Source organism: Hydra viridissima, unplaced genomic scaffold (genome assembly GCF_058129835.1).
Source record: "Hydra viridissima isolate aposymbiotic clone 2 unplaced genomic scaffold, HvirCarnegie_v1 scaffold_6, whole genome shotgun sequence".
NCBI lineage: Eukaryota > Metazoa > Cnidaria > Hydrozoa > Anthoathecata > Hydridae > Hydra > Hydra viridissima.
In genome coordinates, this window is record NW_028324305.1 from 3,621,029 (window position 1) to 3,643,205 (window position 22,177).

The following is a 22,177-nucleotide window of genomic DNA, read 5'->3' on the forward strand; positions in this document are numbered from 1 at the left end:
GCAATAAGTGTTAGAAAACACACAGCTTAAGTCTATCACCAGTTTTAATGAGACCCCCCTCAGTCAGAGGGATCAGCCGAAAAAAAAAAATTTACCGTTACGTTATGCGTTTTTTTTTTTGTTTTTTTTTAATACAAAGTTTAAATCAGCAGCTGTAGTATTTATTTATCAAACTTTTCATTACAAACTATTTTAAATCTAGCAAAAAAAAAAAAAAAAAAAAACTTTTCTTGGAGCAAAGGCCACTCATAAGAATACGCAAACTTAAAGCACATAAGAATACTCATAAGAATACACAAACTTAAAGCACATCACGAGATAAATGTACTTTGAAGGTCATATCATTCAGCCGCAATATAGACAAAACGTTTAGGCGGTATATTTTGATTTTGAGTGGATACAAAGAGCTTTTAATAATAGATTACAAATAGTGGCTGGTCTGATAGCTCATTAGCAACTATTATAGCTACCATATTTATAATGTCTGATATTGGATATTTGGACTTTTGATGAAATATTTTCTTCATAATTAGCTTACCTATACGCAAAATTACCAGTTGGTGATTTTTTTGTTTATCTTAGCAACAGAACCTTTTACGAGTGGTACGCAAACACAAGCTTCTACGTCAAACCTTAATCCAACGCTAAAACACGCGAATCACACAAATAATGAGATGAAAAAGACCGAAACGAGATTCTTGTAAAGATTTGCTTGACGATTCATTCAATGACAATTAGAATTTTGAAAAGTAAATTATTTGCCATTAAATTTTTTTTGTCTGCCAAAACCCTACTCAATCTCAAGCAGGGTGCGTTAAAGTTTTTTTTTAAATCTATATTTTTTCTTAAACTTACAAAAAAAGTTTACGATTAATGATTATTTATGCAAAGTTAAAAAAATTTTAACTAGATTTATAAATATTTCTAAATTTAAATATTTCTAATATTTAGAAGTCTTTCCACTTCCACTTAGCACTTTCTAATTTTATTTATCTGGTTTTAAAAATATACATAAAACCAAAACAAGCAGATCAACCTAGCTAAATAAAACGAAATATAAAAGTAGATCGATGAAAACAACAGGGCGTTAGACAAATGGTAGTCGATGTGCACCTTCAAAAAGATGCATTTATTCACTTTGCCTCCCAAAAAAAGTTAACACATCAAATATTGACAAAGTCTGAATTGATGCTGCTCCATACTATTTGCGAAAGATCCTTATTAAAGATTTTAAATGGGCGTTTCTAAAATTTTGACTGAATTTCATTGGAAGATCGCGAAAAAATGTTGTGCATTAAAAGGTATTTTACTCACACGTTTTATTTTAGCGAACAGTAAATAAATGTAAACGAACCAACCGTTTGTTTACTCACATTCGGTGTGCAACCGCACAAACAAATGTTTTACTGCCGTTTAATGTTGTGCTTATCAAAGAACTAAAGATATTTATATCAGTTTAGAAGTAATTAAAATGGGACTGATATATAGTGTAAAACAAGACACAACGCAAATCATAAATGACATGAAAGACGTTCTAACAAACATGCTTAAAATAGTTATCAGCGTAGTAACGCTGCTGCAAGATATTGAGGATGTAATATTAGAACTTAAAGATCTTTCCGATATGCTTCACTTCTCTGTAAATTCGGTTGATCGAGCAAAAATTAATGAGCGTCTAAACCAACTTAAGCTTGGAGCAGAAAACCTTGGACACCGCGCTAGAAAAAAGCACTCAACGTTAGATTTAATTGGGATGGTTATAGAAGATGGAATTAAATTGAGATATAACGAAAAAAACAAAACGATTGAAAAAACCAGTAAAGAGCCAGGTACCAATTGATGGTATTGTTCATTTAGTTTTACAATTGGTCAAAGTGTTTCTTCACGAATAGTTTTTTTTTTAAAAAAAAACTTTGAAAAAAGATTTTCTTGTTCTTTCGGTGAAAGTTTTTACGAAAAAAGTTTCTTTGAAAGAAAGATTTAACTTTGGTTTTGTCGGTTCTATCATATACGTCTCAAATATGAAACTCTTCGCATACAGGACGCTTTGCTCTTCAGGCTGAGCAATCGAGGTTTAGCAAATATGTATTAATTGTGAGATTTTTGAATGCAAGCTAGTTATTTCGCACACTCAACAAGCTCTTGCAATGAAAGAGGCTTCCATTTGCCTTCCGATGAGTAAAATACAACATCGCGATCAATGTAAATTACACATTTTCCGAATGAATAAACTGTCTTTCCCTCGTGCCAGCGATAAGGTAAAGGGATAAACATTAAACCATTCTCAAGAGCCTAAAAGAATAAATAATTTATTATTATTGTTGCGGTACTCTTTTCCTCTTATGCCTCCCGCCATAATCGTCGTCATCAGTGAAAACGCCATCTTAAAAGATATCTACCGAATGTTAAAATAAAAACAAATGCATACAATGAAAAAAAAAGACAACAGCTTACAGCTTGTTCTACAAGATCTTTAAAACGCGTAGGAACGGAGCTGGCAGTTATTACTGATGTCTGAACCTAGTATTTATCATTTTGTAGAAAGTTAAAAAAAGACGACGACCAAATAACAGCAATAAAACACTTCAAAAATACAAAAATATATAATTTACTTTTTCGGAAAGAAAGGCCTGTTCTGCTTCGCGCCTAAAAAAAATCATTAAAAAACAACTAATTACAATAACATCATCAGCATTAACACTATTGATAAGCGCAATTAAAAACATTAAATAAAAATATAAAATAGAATAGCACCCGAAAAGTTGGATTGTCAAAATAATCAAAATAAAAGAAAAACGTAGCGCTCGTCTGTTACATTAAAGTGAACAAGTAAGAACCTCCTTTCGGTGCTTGTTAAATAAGCAACATTTTCCTTCGCGCCAGGTTGCATAGTTCCACTAACAGCTTGATTCATTAATGTCAAGGCTCGATTAAATTGTTCTACAGACAAAATATTTCAAATACTTTTTTTAACGCGAAAATTAAATGGAAACAAATGCATTTATAAAAAAATGAAAAGCCATAAAAGTCTTTTAGATGACTGAAATATTAAGACAAATAAGAGAACAAATGATTAAAAAAAAAAACGAAAAAACTTACCTTTAATAGTCGGGTTCGAAGTGTACTCGGCACCAAACATGGATTTCCATCCCAGGTACCTTCATAAAATTTTAATTACAAACCTAAAACTCTAAATCCTTCGATACCATAAAAACGCACACACACATATATGTATATAGTAGGGGTGTACCGGAATTCCGGCCGGATTTTGTGATATTCAGTTCATTCCGGTTCCGGCCGGAATTACAATAATTAAAGCCGGAATGCCGGAATTTATTTTTCAACTTTATTTTTTAATACATGTGACACAGACAGTGTAAATTAAATCAAAAAATACTTGTTCTACAGGGAAATAAATAACAATAGCTAAACCTAGGTAAAAAATACAAATTTGTTGATGAACACAATGAAACTTTATTTGCAATAATCAAATAAGGAGTAAATATAATCAAGTAAGGATTTCTGGAAATTTAGTAATATTGTGGTGCAAAAATAAGAGCTGCTCTCCAGTTTTTGGTAACAAACTAGCTCTTTTTTCTTCAAAAATGTTACCTGCCTCTGAGAATAGTCTCTCTGAGTAGACAGATGAAGCAGGGGCTGATAAAAGTTTTCTTGCTATACAGCATATATGAGGATAGTAATCCTTATTATCGCTCCACCATTTTAACACTGCTTCTTCATTTTCTAATTTACCTATTCCTTTCCCAGCCATAAAACAATCTATTTCTTTTTTTATCTCTTCATCTGTTATTCTTATACTTTTTCTTTGCTTTTTTCTTTTAGGGTTACTTTTTCTTTCTTCTTCTAGCTCATAGCAATTAAGAAAACTATTTGCAATAGTCATTCTTAAATTTGATGCATATAAAGCTGATGTAGATGGCTGACAACCTTTATTGGTTTTTGAGGAATTAGAACTATCGGATGAAGATGAATCTGTTTCTGACATATTATCCATATTAGCCTCTTTTTGTGAATTTATTTGATCCTTTATCTCGGAAAAAAGCCAAATTTTAGCCAAATTTTTTTGCTCATCAGGGAAAAGTGACAGTTTATACCTTGGATCAACAGCTGTGGACAAAACATGTACTTTACTCATTAGTACATTAAAGTGACCTTTTAATGAAACATTACTCATGAATCTTTTTTCAATAGACTCTCTTAGCATCTTCTTCATTGATTGGACTCTAGAATCATCTGCAAGGCTTCCAAGAAAATTATGCAGTGCACGAATATGACTAATTACTGATGACAACATTGATTTTGATTTACTGACTGTATCAGTAATCATAAAAAATGGTTGTAAAAGTCCCAATACATTTTCAATTAACTCCCATTCACTTGAACTTAATATCAAATTTATTAAATGAGGGTGGTCTGCTGTGTAAAGTTGTATAGATCTTTTGAGAGTCTCAATTCGATCCAACATTAAATATGTACTATTCCATCTTGTTGGAACATCTTGGATTGGTAATAAAGGTTTTGAAATTTTGGAATCTAATTCTTTCTGTATTTCTTTTAATTTGGTGCAAGCCAAACTTGAATGGTTAAAATGAGTGCAGATGCTTCTGCATTTCTTTATCAAGTCGTATACTGCAACCTGATCAAAAAGGGCGTCTTTGATAACTAGCTGCAGTTGATGAATAAAACATGAGATTCCTGAGGACTCTGTCAAGTCAATTCCAAGTTGCATGTTATAAGCACTGTCTCGAAGGACTATATGTATTTTCTTTTTGGAAATATCCCAATCAACTAGCATCGCATCAAATAAATTTGAAATATTTATTCCAGTATGGGACCCTAGAAAATGCTTACAGTTTAGAACACAATCTTTTCTAATAAAATTATCTGTGATCCAATGTGCAGTCAATGATATAAATGCATCATTACTATGAGTATTTGTCCAAATGTCTGTTGTAACTGAAATATGATCAGCTGCAGAAATGTCATTAAATACTACAGTTTTTAACTTTTCGTATGATGCTGGTAGCATTGTTTCTTTAAAAAACTTTCTACTTGGAATTAGGTATTGTGGTTGCAAGTGAGCAATCAATTCAATAAACCCCTGATCTTCAACTACAGAAAAAGGTTGATTGTCCATCGCAATAAAATTCATTATTCTTTGATTAACTTTGGAGGAGCGAGAGTCTTTTATGCTCCAAATTTTTTTGGGAACAAAATTATCTATGCTAGTTTGTGTCTGCGACTTAATTGCTTCCAATTTTCTCTCTAGTGGTGTCTCAGCTTTTGATTTTTTTTCTCTTTTCTGTTCTTGTTTAGCCTCATCATATGTATCCATATGATATTTTTTTAAATGCATATGGAGTGGTGTCGTGCTAAATGTTTTTGGGGTGCTACCACGTTTAACATTTTTGTGACATAACTTACATTCTGCTAATGTATTTGTGACATCATTTGTTTTAAAATATCTCCAAACAAATGAAGAAAATGAAGACATTTTCAGATGTTCAAATGTTAATTAAATTTAAATAGTTAAAAACTATAGGATGATTTTAGTATTTTAATCTAAATGAAAAATAAAAAATATAGAATTAACTTTAAATATAAATAATAATGCAGTTTAAAAAAATTATTCAGTTAAAAATTTACAACACACAAAATAAAAACAAATAAAAACAACATTATTTAAATAAAATAAGAACAAAATTTATGAAATAGGTGAAATATATATTATATAGCTAAGGTGAGCATGCTTCCACTTTAATCTCGGATGCAAAAAATAACATAAATATAGTTCTCGTTCCGGCCGGAATTCCGGCCGGAATTATATTTATAATTCCGGCAAATCCGGTTCCGGCCGGAATTGAAAAAACCCATTCCGGTACACCCCTAGTATATAGACAGTTTATTTATTGTTCTATAGGATAATAATCAGCATTATTATTGTATAATGATAATCATTATTATTATTATCATATTTATTTACCATTTCGTAACTTCATCATAGTTAGGAGAATTAAGGAGCCACTTTCGTAAAACCTGCAGTAGTTTGGGAAAAAGATGTTTGTCTAGTATGCTCACCATATGGTGGACACTGATAATATCTTTCCATGCCATAACCCAGTGAAAGGGTTCTAAGTAATAACATTTAAAGAATATAAAAACACATCTAAAAAAGATATTATAGAAAAGGAGTAACATGGGTGTGGCGATTTTACACTACTTTGTTTTCTAGAGTCTGAATTAGTCTGAAAACACTAATATTTGCATTGAGGTTTTGGATTCAGTTAGCTTTTATAACTACTTTTTGATTGAGCTTTAGTCATCAATGTTTTGCTACCAGTTTTTGATTATTGATATCAGCTTTAATCTTCCCCCAAATAAGGGTTGACTATGTACAAACATATTTCCCAAGTGATAAATCAAAGGATATTGACTAAGATTCTAGCCTGACTGATGTACAAACTAATCTAACAACTGTAACTGTACATTTAACAACTGTAACTGTAACTGTACCAAGCATAAATCCCTCTTTGTAAAAAATGGCTGCACTTTATTCTCAGTGTTACATGCTCACTACTGATGGAACACAGTAGAACATGAAGCTTCTTTTTGCGATTTCTTTTCTGCATCTTGGTGAGTTCATCCACATATCTGCCAGCAACTTTACACTAATTGAGAGATTTAATCTTTCACCAATGACAGTTTCTTCCTATTTTTCTTCTTTTTCCAACACTTTTTCTATGAATTCCTCCATTTTAATAGTTTATTTTTGTAGCTCATTTTTTGGAATTCTGCTACTCATACCGTTTATTAAATCTCTGTAATGGTTGAAGTGCAGTTAATACTTTGGACGAAGAAGTAGATGTTATCAATGTTTTTATTGGCTTGCTCTGCAAGCTTCCAATCACATGGTTGAGCTGCCTATGGTGTTTTTGCTATCATTCCCAAAGCTCTATTATACTGAAAAAAAATAATGGTTGAAATCTTAAAGCTTTTATATTTTTAAAAGCTCTAAGATTTCAACCATTATTTTTCGTCAGTATAAATGTTTTGATCCTCTTGCTTTTCACATTTAAATCTGAATATTTCAATTGATTGTTTTTAATAAGTACAAACTTTTCATAATGTGAATAGATAAAATATTTACGAAACTCTTATTCATAGAAAGTTTGGATAATATTTCAAGGTTCTTGTAAAGTTTATCTAAAATTTATCTTGTACATCCCTCACACATGATACTGATGTGAACACCAGATCTATTAACAACCTAGATCAAGAGATCATAAAACATTTGATCATATGCATGCAGGATAGGAAATTCAGAGCCTTAGTTCCTTTTGTAAATATTAGGGAGTACCTAAAAAAACTACAAAGGCACAAACAGAATTGCTAAAACCAGGCTGAGCCAGAGAATCTAACTCTGCTCTGTAGTATTGCAAATGTTGCAACTGCTACTGGACTAAATGCTGCCCTCACCACCATATTTGAAAAGAACCTATCTCAATTGTGTACACCTCTCAATTTTGAGCTATTAACCAGTCAAGGATTCTGCCATCTTAGCTCATCTGTATGCTCTCATGAGCTTGCTTCTAGTAGAGTAATGGAACCTGCTGGAAAATTGGCTTTGCCTTTCAAACAAGTAATATGCCACTGACATATGAAACATGATGCTACTCAGGTGAATTAGAGAGTGCTATCTAGTAGTAACAGAGAATTATCCCCTGAGACAAATCAATTACTCACTGAAATGGTTGCTCTCTAACCTTCAGTCCTAATTAATACTATGCTGGTAGTTAGACACACCTATTCATAGATTTTTTTTTTAGACAAAAAACAGTGTGTGTGCTTGCGAGTGTTCATGTGTTCTGTGTGCTATGATATGTCACCACTGCTGATAAAAGTGTTTTCACAGAGCCAACCCTTATTTAGGGGGAGATATGAGTTGACCTCAATAATCAAAAACTAGTAGCAAAAACTTGATGACCACAATCAATCAAAAATCAATAAAGCTAATTGACCCTAAACCCAATTCAAAAGTTAGTGTTCCCAAGCTAATCCATTCCCTAAAAAACAAAGTGATGTAAAACCACCATAACCATACTACTAGAGGTCATTTCAACAAAACATGTAAAAAGAATTGGAAAAAAAAAAAAAAAACAACCTAAAATCTGTTGATGAGGGTTGATTTTAAACTCACTCATACACTGATCAAGTTTTGGGTAAATACTTCTAATCAGAAAAGCTTCCATAGTGCCTCGAGAAAATACCTGCGTTGAAATTTTGCTTTTAAATGAAATTATTACTAAAAATTTCTGAATATTGAACATAATTTGCAAAATTTAGTTAAAAAACAGCAAATTACTCTCTTGATTTTACTTAAAAAAAAAGGGTTTCTCAACATACCTTAACCCAAGGTTCTAGAATAACTTTAGCAGATGGATCTGATGGATGCCAATTTGTAAGTGCTGTGGCTAGTTTATGGCGTATAGGTGCATACAAGGGTTCAAGACGCTCACCTGAAATACAAAGCTTTGTCATCTTTAAAAAACTGAACACTTGAAAAATTGTTTAAAATGATCTGATAATCAAAATGCATTAATCTATACATGTAGAGTTATGATTATTTATTTTAATTTGTGAAACACAAAATTTCTTGTTTAATAAAAAACTATACATTAAATCTGCTATACTAAACAATCTACTTTAAAAACTAATCAAATACCCATTAGGGGAAGCCATGGATGTATCCAAGAATGTATTGGAACATGGTCAGTCAAAGGATTCCAGAACTCAACTGCTGCCTAAAAAGTTAATTTTTGTTTCAGCAGCTTGCTTTAAAACCATTATTATATAAATAGCTAATTACATCATAGAAATGTTGAATATTTAGGTATAGAAATATAAGTTCTAAATTTCTTGATTCATGTTAAGATTCACTTGCCACATGTATTGAAATCAACATTCAAGGCTCATATGTCTAATTAAAAATTAACTGTTTCAAAACACCACCTCTCTAGCACCATTACATTAACAATTACAAACCTAATGATTCCTTAAATTTTCATTCCGAAAGCTGTCACTAATCTTCAAAATATAAAAAGTATTTAATGAGATTCATTAAATTTGTTTAATTAAAATTTTCGAGTTTTTAAATCAACTTTCAGCCTAAAAATATGTGAAACTTATTTTTTACTGTGTTTTGACAAAAATATTTTGATATTTAACAGACATCTTTTACTAAGAAGTCAATTTGGAACAGTTTTGGATGAGTTGAAACAATTTTGTATGTAATTACACTTAAACAAAAAATTGTTGCTTAAGTTAGGAAAATTTCCAACTAGAAAATCATACACATTTTTGTAACAAGGTATAAAAAAAAGAGGGCTATATATGGTGAGTATATTTCATGAATAAATTTAGGTATGTTAAAATTATTTTAACCTAAGTTTGTTGAAAAGATTTAAAAAAATAAAAATAACAAAGGTAAGAAAAATCAAAAATTTGTAATGTAATACTTGCAACTTTGGCATGACTAATTGATCTAGAATGTTAGCAACTACCCAATCAGGAATGAGTTGTACCCATGCTTCCAATACAGAAATTAAAGGATCAGGGTTTTTGGCTTGCCAAATTCTATTATTAAAAAAAAAATTATACCATGTCTAAAAAACAACAAGCTTTTTAGCAGCATATTAACACAATCTACAAAATTTTTTAAAATGTTGGATATGCTGTTAAGAAGTCTACCAGTGTCATAAGTTTTGAAAGTAAACTCTAATTATTCCAGAATCAAAAAAACTGAAACAAAATGTTTACATTTCATGACAAATATCTTTTATAAACATTATTGGCTTATGTTAACATATATGTCCTATATAATATAATACTTCTAAAATTTATTTAATATCATATACTGATGTAATATATCATACACTGACATGAGACACTCATTTACCAATTGATGAACTCCTTTAAGCAAAAAGTGAAGAAATTTAAAAAAAAATATTTTTATCAATTAATGGTGTTAATGCTTATTGTTAGGGAAGTTTGTAATGAATATAAAAGTTCATAATCAATTGAACCTGTCATTTCGAAAAGGGCACAAGTCACACTTTTTTTGAATTTCACTTTTTTGAGCCATTTTATTTATTGAAGTCTTTTACATATTTAATTTGAAAAAGGAACATTGTCATAACCACAAGTCAACTTTTAAGGCAAATGAAAATTAAAATCTGTTTGAAAATGGCACAAATGTGACATCACTTTATCACTTACAAAAATGGAGAATCGCAAGCTTACCAAAAATGCTTATAAATCTAGAAAAAGAGTGTCTGGTATAACAAACAGTGAAAAATATAAACATATTAAAATAAAAAAAGCTAAAATTGCTGGAGAAGCTCATAAAAACCACAAAGGGAATGATGTGGCACCAAGACATACAGGAGCTTCTTGCAGGTTAGCTTTTCTATCTTGTCATTTTGTTTATTTACTCATGATTTTTTACCACCAATAATTAGCAGTAAATGATTACCTTAAGGTAATAGTATAATTCTTATGCTATTACCTCAAGATAATGTTTATTGTTTTCTTTGTTTACAGGTGCAATTCAAAATGTATGGAGCTTATTTCTGAAAATGCTATGAAAAGTACCATACAGTTTGTTAACAAATTTGATAGCAAAAACGCCCTAAACACATACTTGCAGTCATTAATTGAAAAGAAGAATATACAGAGAAAACGTCCTAGATCTGAAGAACCTAAGAAAAGAGAATTTACCTCTACTTATCGCATTAAGATAAATGGTGTTAGAAAAAAAGTGTGCAAGAAAGCTTTTTGCAGTATGCATGGAATTTCTATGAAACAAGTTAAATGTTTATGAGTTTTCTTAAAAAGAAATGAGCAGCCTATAGATCACAGAGGTAAATCTGAGGGATCACAAAGCAACACATTGCCTGGTGATACATTAATTAAAGTACAAGAGCATATTGAGTCATTTCCTGTTAAACATGTGCACTACTATAATAAAGATGCATCATCTTATTATTTAGATGAAAAACTCAATGTGAAAATTATGCACACATCATACAAACAAAAATATCCAGATCATCCTGTAAAATATAAATTTTACTCAAAATAATTCCAGGAAAATTTTAGCTTATAATTCGGTAGAAAGCAAATTGATGTCTGTGGACTGTGTGAAGAGTTAAAGATTAAACTAAAAAATCCACACATAAATGAAAATGCAAAAAGAGTCAATCAAGCAGATATTGAAATCCATAAAAGACAAGCAAATAAATTTTACAAAAAAATACAGGAAGTAGAAACTAAGTGTAAGAATGATCCAAATGTGTATGGGATTGCATTTAATTTTATGCAAAATTTGTCACTTCCACATATCCCTGTTCAGGAGATTTTTTATCTACATCAACTATGGCTATATGAGTTTTGCATATATGATCTTAAAACAGGTAAATCAGTGTTTTATTCTTATTGTGAAGAAGTTGCTGATAAAGGTCCCAATGAAGTATGTACTTTTGAGCTGGATTATATTAAAAAATATATTGGCCATGGTCTGGGTTCTTTTATCACTGGTAGCTGAACTAGGTAGCAATATAAATGAAATACAATATTACACACCCGAACGAGGTCACTCATTCCTACCAAATGATAGAATGTTTGGGACAGCGAAAAGACATTCAAAAAAATGACAGGATTTACAACTGAGTATGAAAATCTCATAGCTGGGGCTAATGAAAACTTTGAAATAGGAAGGTCTAAAAGTGAAGATATTATTGACATAAAAAAATGGTGGCCAAACCATTATAAGAAACTAGTGCTATCTGTGGACTCCTATGGCGAAGGAATACCTAAGGACAAAAAAGTAATTTTTGGTATTTCTAAAGTGTCACATTTTACCTTCTCTAAAACCACACCTGGTCTAGTGACAACACGTGAATCCATAGATTGCTTAGTCAGTCATGATTTCCAGCTCTTACAAAGGATGGGTATCAAGCTGTCCTTACCATCAAGTAATACTCCTGCATATGCTGGCAAAGTGCCAATCAATGAAAAAAAAAATATCAGATTTGAAAAAAATAGAAAAATATATTCCATATTCAATAGTAGAGTATTAAAACTTCTATACAGAAGTTTTTGCATGGCCAACAACTTCAACAAACAATCAATATCAAGAAATAAAAGATGATTAACTAAAGATTTTTCTGAAAATCTTTTGATTTGTATGTACAAAAAAGAATTCATTTTGAAAAAGGCATTCATCCAGAAGTTTAAGTTAAAAATATCTGTATGATTTATATATTTTTTTTAGTAAATAAAATTCACAAAAATTATATATTTTTTATTTATCTACTCTTATATTTAGTTTTACAAGCAACGTAGACTTTTTTGATAAGAAACATATTTTTGTTGATCCTGAAGAGTTTTAATTAACAGACTTGATTCCTTTTCGAAATGACGAGTTCAATTGCTTTAAAACTTAGTCTGTAAATGACACAAAATATTCTAAAAATAAAGTAAAAAACCAAATATTTACCCAATAGCAGTACGAATATGAGGCATCCATATCTCCCAGATAATTCTTTCAAATGGACCCATGCTAAGCAAAAGAAAAAGCTAAAAAATTTGATAACATCTATCCAATCAAATTTCTCAATTGTTAACAGATCAGATAAAATAACTTTCTACTGGGGTTTAGGTATAAATGATCAACTTTATAAATTGGAGATCCAATCATATTATAAAATTTATTCAGGATTTATAACACATGATTATTTATATAACTTTCAAAATTTTCTGCACATTTAAATTTATACTAACAGATAAGAGAATGTAAAATACTTCAGAAAACAACAATGCAGCAGTAAATATAAAAAAAAAAAAACCTCCGATTTTCTTTTGTTTTTTCAAACTCTATATTTTTTTGCTCAGACTCAAGAACATTTTTCCACAGTTTTACATATTCAATACCATGCGTTGGCTCACAAAATGGCTGCCAGGAGCTAAAATGACGAGCTAGTAGTGGAAAACCCAATGGAACAACTAATTTATCCAAGTTGTATAACTAAACAAAAAAAAGAAAAAAAAATTTTTTCCTTAAACCTGCTAATCCTTCTCCAAATTTTAAACCTTCTACTTAAACATAAACATAAACAAAACTTAAATGTTCAACTTAAACAAAAACAAAACGTTAGCTTTTGAACTTAACCCACTTAATCTCAACTATTAAAGTAAGATGAGCAAAATTAACCTTGTATTCTTCGTAAAAATTATCTTGAAGTGTTTGAAAACAATGAACCAAACCTTCTACAGATAAAGGTTCATCCTTATCAGGTTGCAGACCTGCCTTGCACCTAATTAAAAATAGTTTAATTGAAGAATTTGATCATTTAAAATATTTAAACAATAATTTGAATAATAAAAAAAGAAAAAAAAGAAAACAAAAAAAAAGCCAAAATGGACACTCATGAATAAGATAAATATATAACCATACTTAAAAGTTTGAAATGGAACATAAAACTAAAAAATGATTCTAGCGACCTGTCAATGATTCTAAGAACATGTTCCAGATTATTTATTTCTATATCCTCATTTTGTACAACCTTATCTAAGCGCTCCTTTTCATATGTCAAGTTCACGACATTGTCTTTCTCAAAACGAAGCCTTTAAAAAAGAAATATGCAAGTTTAAAGCAGAAACAAAAAAAAGGTTAAAAAAAACAAGATTAAACCAAAAAAGTCATTCAAAATTAAGCAAATAAAAGATAAAAAAAAAAGAATTATTGCATGCAAAATTTACTGTCTGTCAATTTGAATGATTTCAGATTCAGCAAGATCAACCAACAAGTTTAAATTGTACAGGAGTTCAGGAATATCAAAGGCTTTATAATCATCTCCAATAATACCTTTAAGGAATTTAAAAAAAAGGAAATTATCTTTAAAAAAATCTAAAAATAAATTTGGGGTGAAATATCCAGAAAACTTATTTTTTTCTGAAAATTTGTTTTAAAATTAGCATTAACTGAATGAGTCTAATAACTTTAAATATAAAATTTTTTAAAAATTTACCAATTTCAACCTGAACCATAAAAAAAAAATAAATTAATGATTACTAAACAATACCTTTTTTCTCACCATCACCGGGTTTTGCATGTTGATGCCCAATTGAGTTATAACCTTGTAAAACTTTTGTTTCTGGTCCAGTCATATCAACAACCTTAAGAAAACAGCTTGATATGAAATTTAAATATAAATATAAAATTAAATATAAATGCTAAGTATGAATAATAAATAACTAATATAAAGAATATATATAAATATTAAATATACAAATAAAAAAATGAATAAAAATAAATAAATAAATAAATATACAAATAAAAAGTAGAAAACTTAAATAGAAAACAGAAATAGGAAATAATGAATATACCAATAAGTAAAATAATTATCATCAACAGTAAAAGACCTAGAGCCTTTGTAAAATTTATTAAGATCTTTTACTAATAAAAGTTAAAGAAAAAATTATTTCAAATACTTTGATATTGTTTCCATAGGAAAGCAATGGTGCCAATTTTTGTGTAGCACTACTCTTCTAAAAAAATATTATTAATGTATAGTCTAATATAATTAATATTAAAATTAATATAATATAGGTAGTATTATTAAATAAGTATAGTCATGTGAAAATAGCTAACTTGTTTTAAAAACTAAACACCATTTAACAGATAATTCTGAAAAGTTAAAACCTATTGTTATAATTTTCTATGGGGTTTCAAGATAATTCTGAAAAATATTGGATCACAAAAGACAAGAAGACCAAGAACAGGACTGGGGGGCATGGACAAGGTAATTTATTTAAAGATTTCAAGAAGGTTTTTAGATTTACCTAAAGCTAAATCCATACAAGAAGTAAATAATGCATGATTTGACCACAAAGCACCATAATACTGCTTGTGGCAAGCTAATTTACCCAATCAAATTTAATTATGAAAAAATTAAAACACAAGATCAGTTAGAAATGAACAATAATTTATTAAATAAATGTTGTACAATAAGCCTTTGTGTCAAAGTACATGTGTTGTACATTAAGTCTTTAAGCTTAAAAATATTACCCTCCTCCAGTTTTGATCACTGTCTCCAGACAAGACGTGAAATTCTTGCAGTTGTTCTTGATGTACTCAACGGAGAGATCATCCCATGAATTCCAAACAGATCAATGATGATCATTCAGGTTAGGATGTTCTTTGTAGCAAGCCCAAGCCTGAACTTGCAGCCATATGCTGAAGTCCAGAGAATTCAAGTCTGGTGAGCTAATGGGCCACAAGTTTCTTTCCCAGAAGTTGATAATCTCTTGTACCTAGTTTTGGACTGAGTTTGCTGTAAGGCAGGTGGCACCATCTTGTATCAGAACATAACTTTGGTCGTCCCCAAAATTGGCATGAATTCAAGGGAGGACATGAGGACAAAGTACCTTGTCTTAGTTCTTCTTAGGCCCTGGAAAAGACCATCAGGAGGGTTATCCGCAACTACCTTTGAGCCAAATCTAGAGCCAGAAAACAAAAATTTAGTCTGATAAAGCATCCTAGCCAGGTAATAGTGTTTGACTTAGTTGTTTCCAATGACAACAAGATGCTGCCAGTATTTCTGTCTTCTGGTTTCATATGGGACTTGCTCAACTTTAAAGGTAGAGATGTATCTGTTTGTCCTGCTGTTGTGGACCTGATCCATTGTGAAAAACTTCTCATCAGAAAACTGAATTACCAGCATTTCTTTCTTGAGAATCCAAAGAAGCTTCTTACTTTCTTGAAGCTCCAATACTTAAAGAGGTTGAGTAAAAAGAAATTTTTACTCATACATTACTTTACATGATCTTCTCTGACATGTTCATTCTCATGTGTTTGGGAGGGTTCCTTTTGATTCTATTTTTGACCTTGGCCACTAAGGCCTGGTTGGCAACAGGACTTTTGTCATTAGTTCTTGGCTTTTTTTTGACATTACCCTCATTTAACAGACAATTTTTGATATTGTCTGGCTTTTTGGGCATTTTTCACAAAAAATAATATTAAAGTTCTATAATGGCTGTAGTTACCACAAGTAAAAAATTTGAAAAGATTGAGCTAAATTTACACAACTAGTTGAACAATATCATTAATGTTAGGACATTTGTGTTTACAGTTGCTCATTTAAAACTATTTTCAAACATTTGAAACAAGATGTAAAGATAAATTTTTTCAAGTACTTTGCTGTCAGAGGCTGATAAATAGTATTCAAATCATTTGATATTCTAACAAGAATCTGGCCTTCATTATTCCTTGTCCTAAATTCTTTTAGGAATTGTAAATTTTGAACCAATTATCAACATGCAGCAATCACATTGATAATCGGTTCTTTGGTTCACAGTTTAAAATATAAAGTAAATGCTTGTGCATGATGGGACAACCTAACATTAGGAGAAAAATAAGATTCTTGTGATCATTTGACATAAAAGATTTCTATTACATAATTACTCTTACCTTTACTTCCTCAGCTGTTTTGTAAACATACTTTGGCTTAGCTGTCTCCTGTTACATAAAAGAACGTTTAAAAAAATTTCATTTCATTCTTACAGCTATTGTTTTTTAAATAAAAAAGACATGATTTTTAAATGTTGCAAGATGAAAAAAATAAGTAAACAAAAAGTAATAGAAAAGTAATAATTATATTTTGAAAAGATTTTGTAGCAAATTGTGAGACCCTAAACTGTACTGATTTAGCTGATAGAGAAATAGCAGATAGATAATTGGTAAGCAGATAGGTAAGCTGATAGATAAGCTGATAGATAAATCATGCAATGATCCTAAAAAATAATGTAAAAAGGATTTTACTATTTTCTAAATGTTTCAAAAAACACTTCAAAGAAAACAATTCGGAAATTTTTGAATGCGGAAGTTGAATTAACTGATTTCAACTTTAACTTTTGAAGTTTAACTTATGAACTTTGAAACTTTTATTACAATATACTTCGACACCCATAATATAACTTCATAATGCAGAAGCTTATTTAAAATCTTCATTTTTTCATTCATTGAAATATTTATTGTAAGAATTGCTATTATTAATAATCACAATATTATCAAATTTACTACCTGTAAAGATTGGAATGAGGACTCAGCAAAATATAAAAAATAGATATGAAGTGCATTTAAAAAAAAAATGCATATAAGTAAGTTGAACTAAATATGCTGAAAAAATGCATAATTCTTATATTTTGAAAATTTTCTAAATATCTCAATAAAGCAGAGGGTATTTACAAATCTACGCAGTTTTAAAAAACTCTAAAAAAAAGTTTATGGTCTGAAGGCGATGCAATGGTGAGAAAGTATTTATTTATTTTTACTACAAATTAACTTTCAAAAATAAAAATTGACAAAACATGAGGTTACAAACTACAGCTAAGAAAAATATTTAGGCCAGACACTTTTCAAAATTAATCTGCTAGATTGATTCTTTCAAAACATTATAATGAAGAAGACCTTTTCAAATTATTTTTAAAAGAACTATTTTTAAACTCCTGTTCAGATAAAAATAACTCTTATAAAAATTTATTGTCAAATTAATTAAAAGTTCCTACATGGATTATTTTGTAATCAATCTAATTTGTAAAAAATTTTAGGTCACTCATATTACAATTTATAAGTTTGAATAATTATTTTTAGGTTTTTTTAAGCTGTTTAAATGAAGAAGTTGTTTGTAGTAAACTCAATTATCTACCTGTCCAGTCTTCTTCCATTGATGTAATTTCTCAATTTCAGCTTTAATTTCAATTTCTTCATTTTCATCGCTGTCATAAACAGGCTAGAATAATAATAATGTTAAAACATAATTTCAGCACTTAAAATTTAGATTTTCATTGTTTCCAGTGTTGAGAAAATTTGCACTGTGATAATCTATAAATATTAACACTATACCATCATCATCTATAAAGTTCAAAGCTTCAATTCTTTTGCAAAAACAAAAACTGATCATTAAAATGTCTAATAATTTTACTAGTTTTTAATTAAATGAAAATACTGACCTCTTTTGATTTTTTAGTTTCAGAACCATAAGCACCAACTGCAGCTCTTCCACCCCTTTTATATGCCTCAATAGGTTCAATTATGCCCTAGAAAACATAATAGAATTTATCTTATATACAGAGCAATCAATCTTTGCATATTTTCATTTTAAACATCTTACTGTAACAAACCTCTCCACGTTTTCCAAGACCTTTACCTTCATAACCCATCTGTTAAAAAAACATTCAGATTTAAATTTATTACATAAAAAGGTAAAAAAAGAAAAAGAAAAAACATCAACAACATCAACAGGAATAGAGTTAAAACATTTTAAATAAAAATTGACTCTGCACCTTCTCAAGCATTTTACTGCCAAACCCTGTGGTGTATTTTTCCCAGGCTCCGAAATTTCTGATAAAACAAAATAGCTTCTATTTAACTTATGTTTTTTTTAACTTGTCCTTGTAGCTTGCTCAAAGCATTATGTAAAATTAACTACACAATAATATTGCAATTACAAATACTGTAGTTCAGCTATATTGCATAAAGTATTTGATTGCTAATATTAAAATGTAAAAAAATAAACTCACAACATGCAATATAGTTTAAAAAAGTTTTAAAAAATTGTTGGTTTACTTGGTGTTTATGACTGATTTGCTTTTGAAGCCTGTAAAATAAAAAATAGGATCTATAATTTAACTGTATGCTATAAACATGTTTAAGTAATAACCAAGGAATAAGAACAATTAACGAAGTTTGTAAAGAAAAATAATTACCAGGTTTTGGAAACCCTTTTTTCTTTTCTTCTGATTTCTCAGGTATATTTATATCATCTTGTTGTTTATCTTCATGTTCACTGTTTTCTAAATTATTGAATTTGAAAGAATTTAAAAGAATCGGAAAAATATTTTAAAAAGTATTAAAGCTCAAATCAAAACAAATTTTTTTTTTCAGATTACTTTGATTTTGCTCAGAAGAAAAGAACTGAAATGAGAAAGATGAAAAATATGCCTAAAAATCAATAGTGATCAAAATTCTAAAATTAGATTAAATTGTCATTACACAACACAAATAGTATTTTAAAACTGTTTTAACAAATTTGGTCCCAAACCAATTCTGATATGTAATTCAAATATGTTATAACTACCTTTCTAAAATTGATTTGGAAAAACTGAGAATCAATATTCTCTAAGTTGAATTTATCTAAGCTATGATTTATTAAGCAAAAATGAAAAAAAAATCTAAAATATATCAAAAAAATCTGGCTTTTTAAATGCCCATTATACTAACAGTCCACCTCAAAAAATTTAAGATGCAATTGGCATAAACCAGGTGAGGACATACTTTTGATATACTTTTGTTATCTATTGTTGATGTACAAGAAAATGCCTATCTGGCAAAAAAGCATCTGGGAATATTTCAAATACTTTGCTATTATTATTTTTTTTTATTATAAAATTTATGACTTATCAGAAAATTTTTAATTGATTTATTTTATCATAATTAATAACATTTTAAAATAAAATTGTATGTTTTGCCATGCCACACTGATACAAAATTTATTTAAGAACAATTTCTCTAGAAAATAATAAAAAAAATGAGGTCATGTTTAGTTTTATTTTATGGTACTTTAAATAAATTTTAAGCAAAAAAAATCTAAATTTTTTTTTTTTTTTGAAAAAAAAAAAAAACAAAAACAAAAAAACAACAAAAAAAAAACACTGCATATACACATTACTTAAAAAACAACTGTATTTACACATTACTTGCATCATGACTTACCGCTTTCTTTATCATTAAATAATCCACCACTGACAAATCCCATCGGATCAACATATTCAGATATCCCTGATTTTTTTCTTGACTTTCTTTGCATATGACCATCATTTTCATCATCAGAATTTGCCCATACACCATATATAGCCTGTTCCTTTGTCTGTTTTTTATGTTGACCAGGGTAAAGCTCACTTTCCAAATCAAAATCTGTTATTTCAAAACTTTCAAACTCTTCATCTGAGGCCATTATAGACTAGGAATATGGTTTTATAAATGTAAAAAAAGTAATTTAAGGAAGGTGCATGGCAAATATAAATTAGAAGATGTAAATAATACCCAGGAAAAACTTTATTTAAACTTTCATCCCCAAAACAGAACCCAAATAATCTTTTGAACCCCTCTTACACCTCTTATCTCTGTGCCCCAATACTTTGTACAACTTAGAAAACTGATGAAGTAGCCCAATCAATGTGTAGTGCATTAATATTATATTAACTATTATAAAAGTAGTCTGCAAATATAGAAAAACATATTAACTCTTAAAAATAAAAAAATAAAAAGAAACAATTTTCCCAAACAACCTATACAAATGTAGCAGTTCAGCAGTAATGAAACTTTGTCAGTTTTAATTGTTGCTACAAATAAATTTTTCTCATCATATTTCTAAAGCCTCTATATCAGTAAATGTAGAATTTCAGTTAATAGGGACACAACAGTGTTTTTGCTTTTTTTGTGAAACTGTGTTACAATCTTCAGAAAACATCCTTCCCTTACTGCTGCCAGTGATACTTTATAAATAGATTGGTAATTATAACATGTCAAGTACTCTACATATCTTCTTGTGTTTGATTTTATTGAATTTTCATGGTTTCTTTTTAATACTTTTAAAAAAAATTGTTTGCTAATTAGATCTTTAAGTTCTATATGCTTTCCACAATCAGCCAATCAAGCTTTGCCCAAAATTGGTAAAAGCTGATCATATAACTACTGAGCATTTAAACTGATAGTTTTTCAAATTGTGATAAAAAACAAAGATTTCTTGATAACTTGTCCAGAAGGAGGATGAGCACTAAAACTAACCTTTTAAAACTTTCAACCCTGCAGTATCTGTTTGCTATTACAGAATGATTAGAATAGAGATTAGCTATTTTTAAGCTAACTGAAATTAAATTTCTGCTGAACAATTTAAAGGTATTTTTTAAATGATCCTTTTTGTTGTATGTGATGATCTGTATAACCAAATTTGAATAACAAAGAAAAAACTATGAAGTTGCCTGATGGGGCTGTAGCTTGTTGGTATAGGTTGTACAATCGTACCCTAGGGACAATTTTTAGATGAACATTGACTATGTTTAAAAAACTTTCCAGAACTTTTCCAGGAAAACCTTTTAAATTAATTTATTGAAATTTTTTCGTCTTTTTGAATTAATTTGCTAAAATTTATTGTCTCATAAGGTTCGTCACACAAGTCCCTTTTACATTTTGATGAGTTCTTTTTCCGGATATGTTCTGATTTAAAATATGATCATCAAATATTCTCGTTTTTTGTAAAGATCTTTTAAAAATTATTGTATGCAGATTTTAAAAAACGATTATTTCAATAATTAACTTGTATTAAGGCAGTATTTAGACTAAAATTCAGAGTGATAATCTGAAATGAACTCATTTTTGGTTCTCACGCTTTTAAGTGTTCTCTTTACGTTGTTTCACGGTGATCCGAAATACAAATAGTTCCGTATGAGTAAATTTCGGAAAAAACATCTTTTTTAAAAGGCAAAATGCAGACAGTAATTTTGTCAGATTTAATTTTTCTTTGCTATATTTAATAATGGACATTCTTTCAATTTATTTTGAGTAATTGTAACCAAAATATAAAAAAAAACAACAATATAAACAATTCATTTGAACTTAAATTTTGAATAAACACCAATTAATGGCCGGGTTGACTAATTAAGAGCCAGTTGGCTTTTTATTAGAACATTAGATTCCACTAACTTTGCCACAGGTTTAAATGTTGTGAAAATAATTTATTTTTCATAAAATTGAAATAAAAAAAAAAAGATTTTAAAATAAAATAATGAACTAGTTAAATATTGATTATTAACTGTTGCACATCAAATTTTATAAATTTATTAAACGGTATAATTACTCAATAAAAACTAGCTTAGACATAAGTACCCCTCCAACAATGGGCAAAATAACTTAAAAAGAAAATAAATTATTTGTAAAACTGTATCTATAAAATTGTATATTGATTCAAAGAAATTTTATCAATCAAAACTCAAGAAATACATAAAAAAGGGTTAATAAAATTTGATAAAAAATATTAACTTG

The 22,177-nt window shown here is 29.2% G+C and overlaps 1 protein-coding gene and 1 pseudogene across 2 annotated transcripts; one reads left to right on the forward strand and one right to left on the reverse strand.

The window, feature by feature from the left end:
• Positions 1 to 1,824: 1,824 nt before the first annotated feature.
• Positions 1,825 to 20,356, reverse strand: LOC145189839 (tuftelin-interacting protein 11-like). 2 transcript variants are annotated; one of them, XM_090090063.1, is made up of 26 exons: positions 20,251 to 20,356; positions 19,850 to 20,096; positions 18,844 to 18,930; positions 18,704 to 18,734; positions 18,421 to 18,478; positions 18,259 to 18,297; positions 18,088 to 18,174; positions 17,784 to 17,867; positions 16,547 to 16,594; positions 14,569 to 14,625; positions 14,160 to 14,253; positions 13,837 to 13,942; positions 13,579 to 13,701; positions 13,289 to 13,391; positions 12,924 to 13,102; positions 12,575 to 12,637; positions 9,537 to 9,654; positions 8,744 to 8,822; positions 8,425 to 8,537; positions 8,183 to 8,288; positions 6,005 to 6,152; positions 3,100 to 3,158; positions 2,838 to 2,940; positions 2,613 to 2,646; positions 2,455 to 2,520; positions 1,825 to 2,292 (listed from the first exon to the last, which is right to left on the reverse strand). In XM_090090063.1, exons 2-26 carry the CDS (start codon positions 20,088 to 20,090, stop codon positions 2,119 to 2,121), a joined length of 2,400 nt encoding a protein of 799 aa, XP_089946189.1. In that variant the 5' UTR covers positions 20,091 to 20,096; positions 20,251 to 20,356; the 3' UTR covers positions 1,825 to 2,118. The 2 variants fall into 2 exon arrangements, with proteins under 2 accessions (XP_089946189.1, XP_089946188.1); XM_090090062.1 differs by having other exon boundaries at positions 20,180 to 20,356.
• On the forward strand, positions 10,301 to 12,230 carry LOC149886674 (uncharacterized; annotated as a pseudogene).
• Positions 20,357 to 22,177: the final 1,821 nt, after the last annotated feature.

Excerpts from the sequence above, each read along its gene's own strand:
- LOC145189839 (XM_090090063.1), bottom strand. The coding sequence starts at position 20,090 with ATGGCCTCAGATGAAGAGTTTGAAAGTTTTGAAATAACAGATTTTGAT. Across the intron at positions 14,626-16,546 it reads AAACAGCTGAGGAAGTAAAG|AAGAGTAGTGCTACACAAAA; the intron begins GTAAGAGTAATT and ends ATATTTTTTTAG. Across the intron at positions 8,823-9,536 it reads TAGTCATGCCAAAGTTGCAA|GCAGCAGTTGAGTTCTGGAA; the intron begins GTATTACATTAC and ends TTAACTTTTTAG.